The sequence below is a fragment of the Charadrius vociferus genome, unplaced genomic scaffold (assembly GCF_000708025.1).
Source record: "Charadrius vociferus isolate BGI_N301 unplaced genomic scaffold, ASM70802v2 scaffold115, whole genome shotgun sequence".
NCBI classification, from domain to species: Eukaryota; Metazoa; Chordata; class Aves; order Charadriiformes; family Charadriidae; genus Charadrius; species Charadrius vociferus.
Window position 1 is genome coordinate 3,128,804 of NW_009648636.1, and position 14,895 is coordinate 3,143,698.

Sequence of the window (14,895 nt, forward strand, 5' to 3'; positions counted from 1 at the left end):
GGAGCCTTCTCTTCTCCAGGCTGAACAGCCCCAACTCTCTCAGCCTGCTCTCATAGGAGAGGCGCTCCAACCCTCAGATCATCCTTGTGGCTCTCCTCTGGATGCGCTCCAGCAGGTCCATGTCTTTCTTACGTTGAGGACTCCAGAGCTGGACGCAGTACTCCAGGTGGGGTCTCATGAGGGCAGAGTAGAGGGGCAGGATCACCTCCCTTGACCTGCTGGCCGCAGTTCTTTTGATGCAGCCCAGGATACGGTTGGCCTTCTGGGCTGCGATTGCACATTGCTGACTCATGCTGAGCTTCTGGTCAATCAGCACACCCAGGTCCTTCTCCTCAGGGCTGCTCTCCAGCCATTCCCCACCGAGCCTGTATTTGTGCTTGGGATTGCCCCGACCCAGATGTAGGACCTTGCACTTGGCCTTGTTGAAATGCATGAGGTTGACTTGGGCCCACCTCTCCAGCCTGTCCAGGTCTCTCTGGATGGCATGCAGATGGTAGATGCTGGTGAATTAACTAGCTCTGAGTCTGTTTACCCTTTTACTGAAAGCTCATTGCAAGTAGAGGTTGTCCTGTAGACTAGCTGGTAAGAGACATTTTTTGATGACTGTTATCCTAGCAATAGCAGGTAGACAAGATAACGCTTGAGGAAAGCAAAGGATACCCAGGATAGCGACATGGGAACAGCACAGATTAGTGGAACAGTGTACCTTCATTCAGGAACTTACTAGAGTAAGTGCTGTGGTTTGGATTGTGTGGTGGGTTTTTTTTGGTGTGTGAGTGTTTTTTTTGGTTTTTTTTTTTGTTTGTTTGTTTTTTTAAAAACCCCACCTTTTGTCCAGGATTCAAGGGTCATGTAATAATCTGCAGCAGCCAAGCCTGTTGGGGGGACCAAGTCCCACCAGTGCCTGCTAGCTCTCTTCTCCATTCTTGGCAGCTACAAATTGGTATTCTCTATTATATGCTGGTATAGACATGTTGATTTTCATTGATGTGGGCTTTGTATTCTCAGAATTTTTTCTTTAATAAGAAAAATGAGAAACAGCTTGTCTAGTTCTGCTGTCTTTATTTTTGTCGTAGTTTATTCACAGCTAATGTTGAATGACTGATGAAATCAGACTAGAATTTGGTTTCTTAACAGAGATGGTGAAAATGCATTTTAGGTACCTATAGAAGTCTCCATCCTTCTATTGATAGTGGAAGCTCACATTGTTTTCATAATGATTCTCTCCAGGGACAAAAAACATGAAGCGTACATCAACAGCAATCTAAGGGTTACTATTTTGCTTTTATTTAAAACTTAATCTAGCTTAAAAAAGTTGAGACAGAGCACAGCGTTTGAAACCAGTAATTCTGGTTCAACACTCCTGTTCTTTCTCCTTGTTCAGTGTGATGTCTTTATTGATTCACCTCCCTCTGCAGTGTGCAAATATGTGTATACGCACACACGTGTGTGTGTGCATATACACATACTCTTCAGTAGGTTGGTTCAAAGCCCATTGAACTCGTAGTGTCTTTCTTTTAACTTCTCCAAGGAGTACTTCAACCTGTTGTATGCTTCTGCCGCTGCCCTCCTGGACAGTCCTGTATTTCACAGAGAATTTTGGTGGGTTTTGAGAGAACTGCTTATTGTCGGTAAAAGCCCGCCTTGGTCATGCTGGAATTGGGATTTATTGATGATAGCGTGCTCTGAAATGTATATAATGGTGCCGGTCATGAAATAGTAATTTAGTATCGTGAATAACACCGTAATGCCGCCTTTGTTCCTGACCCGCACTCCCAAAGGTCAGGGGGCTGTGTACTGCAAAGTAAAATCCTGCTTCTGGAGGAGTCTCAGAAAGCTTGTTTGCGGTCAGGCTCTTTTCAGCAGGGCCCGTGCCCATTCTAGACCTTGCGTTAAAACATCAACCAGACAACAGACGTGCTCGCAGTTATCTTTCATGGCTGGGGAGGGTTGGGTCAGCATCTCTCTGCTCCCTCCTTTCTTTGTGCTCTGACCACTGGTCTTGGTGGAACTTGAGGGAATCTGTGTGAATGAATTCCTCAGGAGCTGATACTGATAGAGCAAATGTGAGTAAAGACATCGTTGACTCACTATGATGGTAATGGATATAGTCATTCGGATGCAGAGTTACTAGAAATGCAACAGTAAGAACTTGAGCATCCCAATTTCTTTTTTTTTTAATTGCAGCTAAGCTTTGACTATGTTATCAGAGAGGAAAGCATTAAATCACCAGTTCAATTTCATAGCTAAAAGCAAAGCAATTAAAATAAAGTTTCATACTAAGTGTTGAGGCAGGAATTAGGATTGCAGGTAAAGAATATTTTTTATGATCATCTGTTGGATTCCCCCCTGCCCCTGAGGTGTTTAGTTCACCTCAGGTTATGCGAACGGAATGCAGTATTGTTGCAATCTCCAAACCAGAAATGCCTCTTTCAGTAACTAGTGCTATAAATCACACCCGATTACCATTTGCTCAGATGAGAAATGCATCTTGCATTTTTCAGTTATGTCAATTAAGGTTATGTTTATAGGGGAAAATATTTATAATACATAAAATTAAGGGATTTCTTCTGCTGATGTTTATTTATTTATTTATTTTTACATTATAGATTAAATTAAATTTAAAAAGACACAAACAATAAGACTAGATTGTGTAGCAAGGCTGTAGAATGAAGAAAAGTGTTTATCATGGTTTAGAGGGGTACTAGGAAAGGAACAGTTTTGCAATGATCTATAATTTTCTTATCTGAATAAGATACTCGGCTCTAATCCTCTGTGGAACCTGATTAACAGGGAATAGTCTGGACCCATGAAAATAAAATCAGTAAATCCTCTATCATCTTAAACCACCTGGTTTGACTTGTGTGGCATTGAAGAGGCACAATTGCCAACTTAGTAGTGGTGATGAGTCTGCCACTTTAGGTTCAATGTTTCCATGTGGATTTTTCAGCAGAGTTGGATAGAGGAACAAGATGTGATAGACCCAGATGAATAATGCATGATTGAAAAGATGTTAAGAGAGAACATTTAGGAAAATGCAAACAGTGTTGTGAAGGCCATAAATTGAGAAGATAGGGCACAGTGAGCGTTTACCAGCATGGGACAATATTTTTCCATTACCTGTGTGCTACTTTTGTACTGCACAAATGGTCATTGAGTGAACAAATTACTTTAGTGTGAAAATGGTGGGGTATTAATTTTGTATGATTTTTTGCTACTAACATATCACATCTCGTTTATTATAACAGTATATATTAAAAGCCATTCTAAAATGCATGACCAGTAGTTTTCCAGGGACTATAAGTTTTTTAGACAGGCTTAAGATGCCACTCCCAAACCCCCCTCCCCTACAGTTTTCATCAGCATTTAATTTTTCAGAGAGATACAGTGTCCTTCAAAATGCCACAGTAAAAGGTTGCCGTGGGCACAGGGATTCTAGATCAATTATATGGGTAGCCTTCTACAATTTATCATTTGAAGATAGCATCTGTGTGGATTTGAAAGAGTAAGCCAGTCAATATCGCAGGACATAGATAGAAGGAGACAAACTGGATAAGAGTATTGGCGATAAAAATAGAACAGTGAAGCAAAAATTGTGGACAACGGTATAAGACAAGTGCTGATGGAAGTGGGTATTTAATGTAATTGCTCTCGGTATAGCAGCATGAAGAAAGAATTGTTCATTTTGATACAGTAATCCATTGTTCACCCTTAGCCATTAGTAAAATCAGATAGAGGGGATAGAAAGGGTAAAGTATTAGCTGAATGAAAATGGATATGGTTATTTCAGTGTATCACATTGCTTGGCTAATGTAGCTGAATGGAAGATTAGAGAACAACAATGTTCCCTCACCCCTTCCCCTGTTCCTCCTCATATAAGCATCCACTGGTATCTCTAAGAATATTTGGAAAGATTAAAAAAACCACAATAAGTAAGGAGGTGAATCTGTTACAGAGATCTGACATTCCTTTTCCAACAGCAGTATTTATCTCATCTGTGCTTACTGACATCCAATAGGAGTTTCTTTTTTAAGTGAAATCAAAGCCAAAGCAAGCAGGGCTTTGGGAGTACCTTTATGTAATCAGTAAACTAGAGGCAGTCTTTCTCGGGAACAGAGCTATTTTAAGAATGAGGTGATTATATTGCTTTGTTTTCTAATGGGCTATAATATATTTGGGAACAGTAGTAGCATAACCTTTTATTTGACGAAGACTTGTGTAATGGTAACTCTTACAGCCAAGCGTGAAGTAGTTAGATTTAGAATGAAATCTCCTGCATTAAGAGCCTTTGAAGAAGAGAAATGGGTGACAGAGTGGTACTAAATACTAAGGGAGAGTAGTCCAGTTAGATTTACTATATATAACTCTTCCTTCCCCCATCCCTGTAGTTGTTTGTTGAGGTTTCTGTTATGGATTCTAGCCAGGGCAAAGCGGTTAACTCCCTCTGTGTCCCAGATAGGCAAATTGTATTGTATTGGGAGTAGACTTTACAGATATTCACATTGTATGGATTCAGTGGAGGAGCACGGTGCAGATCAGACCCTCATCATCATACTCGGGGTTTTAGCAAGGGAATAACGGAGAAGAGCATCAAATTGCTAATTCCAAACTTAAAAGCTCGCAGTTGCCCAGAAATGTGCTGTGCTGACAGATTGTGACAATGTAGCTCAAAATTTATAGTTTGGCTTACCAAATCATCTTTGGTGGCAGAATCTGTCCCACAGATGCCTTGTGGCGAGCCTTGTTTTTTCACCATCTTCTCCTCAACAGCTAGGAGATTCCTGAAACACATTCTGCTTTAGGGAAAGAAAAAATAGGCTACCTAGGGAGGAATCTCATCACTTTTTCCACAGTCTGTTGCCCGCTGCAGGATGGAAAGAGCCAGTGGCTTTTCATGTTTTGTGTACTGTTTCATTTCTGATGAACTGCCGAACATGATTACTGTGGTGAAGTTAAGCAATGTTTTCATTGTGATACATGTTGCTATACCCGTGCAGGCATTTATTACGCTTCCAAGGATGAACCTTGGGTATCCAAATGGTTCACTTATCACATCTGTAGGAGTTTTTATTTGTTGCAGAATTAGCATTTGGATTGAAGCTTTGAGAAAACTTCTATTCTGAGAAAGGTAGCATGTACAAATATGATTATTTCCTAACTTTGAGTAAATGGGGGTGATGGATGAAAGAATTTATAATGTGGACTGCTGAACGTACCATCTCTGAGAAAATAATAATAATTAAGAACAGCAAACAGTTTTTGAGCTGTTTTAAAGACAAAACTAATAAGAAAGAACAAGCTAACGCCATCCTAGGACTTACAGCCATGTGCACTTATCTCTAATTTCACATTTTTATAAGAAAAGGTTTCAAAATGCGTAGTATTTGAATTGCATCCTATTTCAGAATTTCTTTTATCTTTCTCTGAATTTAACTCTTACCTATTGCAGTGTCCTTGGCAATATTGTCAAGAATATTACTCTGACTATAGACAGAGATAGCACAGAAGCCTGCTGGTTCATTTACGTAGTCTTGTTCTCGAGGAATACAGCGATAGTTCTGTAATCCGTGAACTCCCCCGTGTACTCTCAACCAAAGAGTGGACAGCTTCTCCTGTTGTAGGCTTGCTCCTGCAAAGTTCTGAGAGTCGACAATTCCTGTAGTGCCAGTACCAGGTTATTTGAGATTAACTCCGTTTTAGTTGAAGTGGTCTCATTATAATCAGTAGCAGTCATTATTGAAGAGTCTTACTCTTTACTCTTCAGAGGGCTTAATACAGCTCAAGAGGGCGTAAAAGTGTTCTTTGATTTTTTTTTTTTTTTTTTTTTTTTTTTTTGTGATGGACACCGGTTCCTTTCCCTGAAATACAGAATTCTTTCTTGAAGTAGCTGCTGGTATTCCAGAGTATGTTAAAATACTTGGGGCTGATGAAGAACCTCTCTGCCACAACGTCTATGAGGGGACATAATGAATGTTTTTCAGAATCCATGAATGCCCTGTAGTAGAGTGGCCTCAAGGCATTGATCTGCTTTGATTGAGTCCAAGAGGCCAGAGAGAAGCTGGAGAGCAGAGGCGGTGGCACTGACTTGGGTAAAAGTTCTGAATCCTGCTGGTGAGACAGACTCTGAAACCAAAAAGTAGCTTGCTCGTTACATAGCCTCTTATAAGCCACTTAGTGGAAGAGCAAATTAAGCAGCATCTTTGAAGAAAAGTCTTTACACCAACTTAGGCACACTGCTTAGTTCTGCTGCCGTGCATTCTAAAGATAAATATCAGTGTATTTTCAAAGAATAATTAGAAACAAAAAATTAAAAGGCTTGAATAATCCTGGATAAAGCGATCTGGATTTCAGTTAAGTTCTAAACATCATAGCGGGTGCTATTATACAAGAAGAATCTTGACTTGTTTTTGCTAGTCGCTTTGGTGCATTTGAGCAAATGACTGAGCTGCTGCCGTTAGCCAAAACCTGTTCCTCCAAATGTTTCATTCTGCTTTTTGTGATTATTTTTAATCTGTGTTCTCTAAGCTGCATTATCATATGTGAATTCTGGCTGCATATTTTTTAAAATAACTTATTTGCAACTGTCAGAGATACCTTATGAATAAGTTATCAACCATCCCTAAGAGCTGTAGCTGCAAACATTTAAAAAAAAGTTATATTTGTAAGTTTGTGAACATTTTCTATTAATATATTTATCAAATGAATGCAGTCATTCACTTAGGGTTAAGAAAACAGCTCCTTTCTGTTTAAAAACGCCACCACATTACTTGTATTTTCTTTAATACTAACACATCAGTGGCAGCTTTCTAACTGATTTAAATGATCTTTTCTGAAAAGTTCAACTCAAATGAACTGTTTTTATCCGAAGAGAGATCTCAAGGCCCTTGAGGACCATCCCCCCAAACCAACCACACAGCCATTTAATAATGCATCGTAAATTGCCACCGTAATGATGGAAAGCACAAGGGAGAGTGGAACTGCAAATTTTTAGTTTTTCTTAGAGAGGAGCAGAATTTAGTAGAACAATAAAAGGAAAATCCTCTCACTTAGAGGCACACTAGATAGGCTGGACAGCAAGCGTTAAAGAGTCTGGTGCTGTCTTTCATGATAGGATTGGGATATTTTGAGGAACGATGAGTAAAATGACTGTAGTGGAACTATCTTGGCTCCAAAGAGTTGGTCAGGTTATTGGAGACTCAGGTTATGAAAAGGTCTATTTTTTAAGGCAAAAAAATCGTAACATAAAGACACCAATGATTTGTGTATTATTTGTAAGCATTAGCAAGGATGTAGAAGAGGACCTCATCTTGTGCCTAAGCGATATTTTAATGTCTAAGGCTGAATTTCAGCAGAGCAGATTTTGGGAAGCAATCACTTTCCTGTATGACTGCTGGGTGGGCTGGTTACTAATGTAGCTGAGAAACAGGTAGCAAAGGAGCTACGTACTTCTCATCAGCAAAAGGGTGCTGATGCTGTGATCTTCGTTTGAGAATGACTCGTTGCTCTATGGAGGAAGATTGGTGAAAGAATTTAAGCCTGACAGTATTGAAATAAAGAGGAGGAAGGTAACTTCACTTGAATTTTTATTTTTGTCCTTCTCAGGAATGTTACATTAGCTCAGGGCTGGTCTGCACTGGAAAGTATGACTGTTTAAGTGTGATTTGCACATGCTTGTGTGTTTTTAAGTATTTCTTTCATTCTTTGTTTAACCTGATAGTTGTACAGTTGTCATCACTAGAGGGGCGCTTACATTGATAGAAAGCAGATTTGAAATATTGATACTCTTGTCCTGATCATAAAGTAGGTATATCAATGTAGAGTGCTTGTATGCTGTGCCCAGAGGAAGAGGCTGCACCATCTTAATGGCGCTCTAAAAGTCAAAGCGATAGTACTTCCTGATGTTATTATATTGATAGTTATTTTATTGCTTATGGATTCCCAGGTGATGCTACACCAGCCCTAATTTATGAAGGCAATTTTAGCTAGTTAGTTACTTAGCGACATTAGGGTAATATTTCTCAGCCTTACGGAAAGGGAAATTTTTCCTTTGGCTTATCTGCTTTTGGTTTGGGTAGTTCCCCTGGCTCTGACTGGGCAGCAGCTCCAGTCCTCAAAGTCAGAGGAATGGCGAGGATCACCTGCCTTTGCACTGCTGCCCAGCCTTGGAGGAGATGTGTTGCTATCAAGGAGTTCCAAGTTGGTAAACAGTTTTAAGGCTAGCCTAAACCTTTGCAACCAATAATAAGTCTTTTCTTATTCAGGCAACTGGGGGAAGCTGAGCTGCTGCCAGCTCACAGGGGACTGCTGCTGTCTAATGCTTTATGGCTCCCTGAGGGTTGTATCGCTCAATTTGAGAAACCCACCCTGTGCGAAAGGCAAAAACCAGGCACGGGATATGTGCCGAAAATAGGGGAAAAAATAAAAGGGAAGGAGAGTTGAAGTCAAGTGAGTCTGGCAGTGGAAAGGAGGTAAGAGCGGGAGAGGACAGAATCGGGGAGAATCTGGAGAACAGAAAGTAAATGTAATGAGGAGGGAGCTGCTAAGTCAGCGGGGTGAAACCAGCATGTATTCATTTTTGCATAAGCATAGGGTGACTGAAATTTTAGGACATCTCTTGTGTTGCACTACAGTTATGATCCACCGTTTGGGAACTGTTTATATGATTCTGTCAGCTTGTGAACATATTTTAAGATTTGATATATTTAAATAGCAACACCGGCTCATTTTACATATTAAAAAATCCAGATTATTTAGACCAGGGTTTAATACAAGTCAAGTCAAGGCATAGTATTAGCTTGAATAAAAAGAGGGGAGGGGAGTTTATCCCCCCATTAATAATGTTTTCTAGTTGGGAGTCATGAATTAGAGGTCAGAGGTTTCTGCAAAGCTCCTCTCGCTCCCCTCCCCCCCGTCTTTACTTTTCTGTCTTTGCTTCCTTACAGAGTGCTTGAAAATTAGAATGAACTTTGGGAAAATCCCCAAACAGAAAGTGAATAACTGGGAGAGAGTTGCAAATGGAATAATTGATTCTGATACTTAGCAGAATTCCAAATACATGATCTGTTGCTGCTCTGGAGCACTTCATAGTTTGTTTCATTTGTGTTGATTTGAATGTTATTTTCTTCCAGTAGTTAAACTATGAAGCCCCAAACAACAGGTGATGATACTGCTAATGTCTAAATGGATTATTATATTGCAAACAGTGGTCTGTAATTCCAGAGGCAGAGACCACTTTGTTTCAAGATTGTTCACTCATGGTTAGTACAGGTTAGTACATGGTTAGTACTATTAAAAAATAGTAGGTTATCTTTTGGGTGAATGGACAAAACTCCCATTGCCATTAACAGGAACGGTGCCCTCTTTATAGCAGAGATAAATTGGGTTTGATGTGACTTGTTGGAGGGGACAGCCAGTAAAAGGATGCTGTAGTTGTGGTTTGGTGTCTTAGTGTCATATTTAAATATTTTAAATATTTAGCAGTAGGATTCCAAGTCAGGCATGAAAAGAATTAAATGGTTTGTAAGGTTTGTAAAGTACATTTGCAGATGAGAAAACCTCTTTCATTGGCTGTGGGTTGAAGACCATTTGTATTGTCTTTCCATCCCATCTTGTTTGGCTTGGTTGGTTGGTGTGAGAAGATGAGTGTCTGCTGTGTGGCAGAAAGCATGTCAGGTGCTAAGCAGGTAGCTCCACTGAGATACTTTGTTCATGTTTTGTCCCAGTGTACTCATAGCATGGCACAAATAATAAAAGATAATACGTGTATCTTTCCGTATAAGTTCATGAACACTGGTTAGCACTGTAAGGAGTAATGGTGATAAGTGATTAGTTATAGGGTAGGGGAGTACTGTGGTAAAGAGAGCTCTGTATAGGCAATGAACCTTATTTCACTGTTAAGAAAAGACTTGAAACCAGTAGGATAACACTCGCTTATCAAATCAACCCAGCTGGTAACGTAATGCTCCTTACTGAAAAGCCGAAGCCCAAAAGTCTTTGTTGTTGCAAAGAGCGAGCTTATGTAGATGGAAGCTGGTGATATGTGAATGATCATTATGCTGTGTCAAGTCTCATTTTAAAGACCATAAGTATACCTTTTTAAAAGAAAAACAAACTACTTCACCAGTCTGGAGAGAAACATAAATCACATATTTTTATCACCTCAAAAGACCACTAGAAGATGAGCTCTAATATTTCAAATGCGACAAGCAATCTATACACATGAATCACAATTTGAGTTCCATTACAACTGAGCTGATATATACCACTAGGTGCTTTATGGATTTTACTCTAACAATATTAAGTAAAAACCCAAAGCTTTTTGTGATGAATACCTAACCTTTTACAAGGATTTGCAGAATTGTGGTCCAGAACAACAGCTTTAGCATTGCCCTACAGGCTTTAATAAGAAAATACCATTGCCAGTTTTGACCTCTTGCTATTATTCTCTGTAAAGGAAATAAGTGTATTAGTAGAAGGCTAACGCTGCAAAGGTAGAAGAAAATGGGAAATACTGAAAGGGTTTATGGAAAACACACCAAGAAAGATTGAGAAGAGAGTTAAATAAATGAGCAAAGTTTGAAGAGAGGGATCTTTTGTTCCTTCTGCTTCCTTTGTTGGGCCCAGTCTTTTCTTCCTGGACTCAAGGACTTCAGCAGCAACCCAGTGTCAGTTGTTCTCAGTTCCTCTATTTATAGTCAAGTCATCACTTGAAGTTCTTAGTCTCCTTTTGAGAAATTCTCCCATAGCGATATTTTCATAAGGTTAATTTTCGGGTGAATTGGTTGCTGTTTTGACATTCTTGCTTTCTTTTCAGACATCTTTTCGTTCCTTTCCCTTTTATGCTAGAAAATTATTAGATATGCAAGAACAAAACTCCTCAAAGCTGTGCTCCAAAAGCCTATTAAAAAGAGGCTGCAAGCAGAACAGTGTGAACGCACGTCAACACCTGAGTGTTTCCCAAGTGGCTCCAGCACTCAGTGGTGTGATAACAAGACATGTGGGAGGATTTTTCTTGGCTTTTATCTTCCATATATTGATGCTCCTGACTTTTTAAAATTCACTTCATCAAGTGGCACTGCAACAGAAACAACGGAAATGCGAGAACGAGATAGTTCAAGGTGCTTGTAGTGGCGTACGAAGTCTTTTGCCTCCAGGCCATCATTTCTAATTCAGCACAAGTTGGCAGCCATCAGAAATCACTGCCAACTGACAGCTGTTTGGTGGCCAACACGACGTGATTTAGCTACTAGTTCCTACTGGACAGATGTCTGCAGCGTAGAAAGTGTTGAGTATAGCTGGCATGTGTTTCATTTTCAGAGACTGGAAAATGTGGGCATGTTTCAGCTGCAGCTACTTCGGTTTAGGAAGGTTAAACAGGATACCTGAATTTAGGCAATGAAGAACTCAGAAGGTGCACAATTAACTCCCCCACCCCTCACCTTCTGGGGTTAAATCCCGATGTTATGGAGCTAACCCCTTGTAGCACTTCCATTGTGTCTCCATAAGCACCGTGTGGTGAGGGAGAAGGAAGGTCGTAGCTTGGTCTCTACAGGTGGCTGTGCAGAAGGATGTGGCAGGAGACCACGCTGTGGGGTGACCTACTCATCTGTACCCCCACCGGCCGAGGAATTTCTTCCGCTGTGTTGTCAATTAATACCTTTCTTGAGTGTAGGCAATCAATAACAAGGAGAAAGTAATAGAGGGGGAAAAAAAGGAATCTCATTCATCTTTCTTTGTGTGGACATATGTAACACTAGAATTAATCTTTTGAAAACCATGAATTACTTTATGTAAAATCGGTGCTACTAAGCAGAAAATCTAGCCTGCTGAGAAGAAAATAAAGAGAATTCTTCAGTGTAATATCTGGTTTTGTGGGGAAGGAAGGGGGAAGATTTTACAGTTTACAATATCAGAGCTTTGGGATATTTAAACAGGCAAGTAAATGATAGGTTTGATTCACTGTTGCGAAAACTGTTTTGAATTTTGGATTTGCAGCAGCAGTAGAGATTGCTCAAGCAAGCAGAGATATGGGGTCAAGTTTCTGCTGCTCCTTAATCTTTTTTTTTTTTCCTCCATTGGCTTGATGTAAAGCAGGCTTAAAATGGGCTTAGATGACTGGCTCAATCATCTGCTTGTGTGGGATGTGGAAGTGGCACAGGGCACTGTTCAGTAACTCCTGCAGCAGAAGTGTTTCTCAAGGACAGGGCATTGTCAGAGCACTTGGATGAGTGTGGAGGGCTGGAATACTCGCTGCTCAACTCAGCAGTTGAATCCGCTACATTGCCTTGACAGACATTGCCGTGTCATATCTGTCCAGCACTGCGACTGATACCACGCTGCACAGAGTTACTATGCTTTCATGCTTTACTTTCGGATGAGACAGAGTTAGGACTTGCAACATTGAGCGTGACGTACTTCTTGACAGTATTCTATGTGTTTGAAAACTCGCATCGGTTTTTGGTTTTTAACATTGTCGTAGAAAAAAACCCAAACAAATTCTTCTAAATTTGCGTTATTCTTTCATGCTCGAGTTAAATCAGCTTGGCTTTGGACTTGTAAATGGAATTTATTTTCTCTTATTCGAATATTGTGTCATGTTTTTCAGTTTACTAAGCCTGACTGTAACTTTCCTTGGTGGTTCTTCCCTGCAGATATTGATGAGTGCGCTGCCAAGATGCATTATTGTCATGCCAATACTGTGTGCGTTAACTTGCCTGGATCCTATCGTTGTGACTGTGTCATGGGATACGTCCGCGTGGATGATTTCTCCTGTACAGGTGAGCTTTTAGGTATACAACAATAGTAATGTTATACTCTGTTGTGTATGTTACTTGGCTTCTAATTAGTCCTTATGCCATACCAAATGCCACATACTAGCTGGCCCTCTGCTGGCATAAAATTTAGGCACAAGTGAGGTAGTATTCTGTAGGTAAATCTGGTATGAGGTACCTTTCCTATGGACCCTTTGGGATTAATTTGGATGGTGTCTCAAGAAGCCCTGTGGTGCACACACTGAGCACTGCTGTCAACCAGGATGTGGTCCCTTCATGTCCTACAGCTGGCTTGCGGGTGAGATGCAAAGGCTGAGGTCAGATCACACATGTAGTTAGAATAAATAACTTTTTTTATTACCTGTGGTTTGGAACTGGTCAGTTGGTTGAAACATGAGAAATTATCCAGGACGAGAAGTTTTCTGGACAGAGCTGAAACAAATACGTAAAAGTAAAACTGAAAACGTATAAAGTCCTCAAAACCAGTTATTATTAGGTGGTTTGGAAATTGTTATTAATGCTGAGAATCAATGTCTCTAGGACTATGAGACGTGTTATTTAGAAAAGAGAACAAGTGTGATAGCATTAGACAATAAATCTAGTGATTCTTTCTTAATACCTGTCAGCAAAATGAGCTCTAAAAATTCTTAGCGGAAAGTAGGTAGGTCTCATTTCCATCTAGAAGTTTTTAAGGGACCTTCTCTGGCAACCTCTGGGAAAAACGTGAGAACCTGCTGAAACGCTCAGCCCAGCTATACCTAATTGGATAACATCTTTCAATCACAACGCTCCAGAAAAGCTGACGTCAGGATTATTTTGGTGATGCACCTATCTGGCAAAGGAGGAAAATATTTGGTGCTTTTATTGAGGTGGAAATAAGTCAGCTTGACACAATACCATGTTTAGAATTGTGTTGGGTGAGCTATTTTCTCAGTGGAAAGAAGGCACAGGAGTGTTCAATATAAGAATGATTTCCAGCCCAGAATAATTGCATTGTAATGCACGTTATCCTTAGGGAAGGTCATAAGAAATGTTGACTTTTGTGATGACAGCAGGTCTTGTAGCTTAGATTATGTAGTTTATAAAAACTGTAGGAAAGTCCTGCCCACCTCTTGAGAGAGGATAATACCAAATAGCTGTCAGGAAACTGATTTTTATTTTGCCCAGAGAGTCACTATTTCTCTATAATCTGTGTCTTTTGAGTAAACTTTTGAGTTTTTCTTGATCTCTTACTATCTGCCATATCAGAAAACTTTCAGACCTTAAATGTTGTTCTGAATGTTTGTGCTGTGTGAGGTAGCGGCCTTCACAGTGATGGGCAAAACATTTTTGATAATTTGACACTTGCATTCCATATATACACTACTAACTTCCTAATGTTCCTTTCCTTCCAGCGAGGCACTATCACTAAGCATGCAAATAGTTTAGAAAGCAGGGTATTTGTGATTTACAGAAAAAGTGTGAAGTAGTAAGACAAGTTACTTGACAGTAATGGGTGAATATTCATTTAAAGTGCATGCAAAAAAAAAATCCAGAACGGGTATAAGAACAAAACAATAGAATGAGTGAGATAACTGTTTCTGGCAGGTTTATTATTTTGCTAAAATGACTTCTTTTTTGACATCACAATTAAATAGCACAGCAAGTATGTAACATAGACAAGGAGAAACTTGTTTCGTTGCCTGCTGTATCTAGAAATAATTGTATGTTATAATAATAAATGTATTTAAACCAAGTATTGTGCAATAGAAGCACAAATCCTGTTTTTGTATCTTGCATTTTCATAGAATGATTTGGGTTAGAAAGGACCTTAAATATCATCTAGTTCCACCCCCCCTGCCATGGGCAGGGACACCTTCCCCTAGACCAGGTTACTCCAAGCCCCATCCAGCCTGGCCTTACACCTCCAGGGATGGGGCGGCTACAGCTTCTCTGGGCAACCTGTTTCAGTGTCTCACCACCCTCACAGTAAAAAATTTCTTCCTAATACCTAATCTAAATCTCCCCTCTTTCAGTTTAAAACCGTTACTCCTCGTCTTATCGCTACCCTTGCTGATAAAGCGTTATCTTTCCTGTAGGCCCACTTTAGGGACTGGAAGGGGCTCTGAGGTTTCCCCGGAGCCTT

General features: G+C 40.0%; 1 protein-coding gene across 1 annotated transcript in view; it reads left to right on the forward strand.

The window, feature by feature from the left end:
* NELL1 (NEL-like 1 (chicken)) overlaps positions 1 to 14,895 on the forward strand; it is a 295,750-nt gene that overhangs the window by 130,293 nt on the left and 150,562 nt on the right. Inside the window, exon 13 of the mRNA XM_009886260.1 lies at positions 12,651 to 12,776. Coding sequence (XP_009884562.1) covers positions 12,651 to 12,776 — 126 coding nt within the window. The remainder of the gene's footprint in view (positions 1 to 12,650; positions 12,777 to 14,895) is intronic.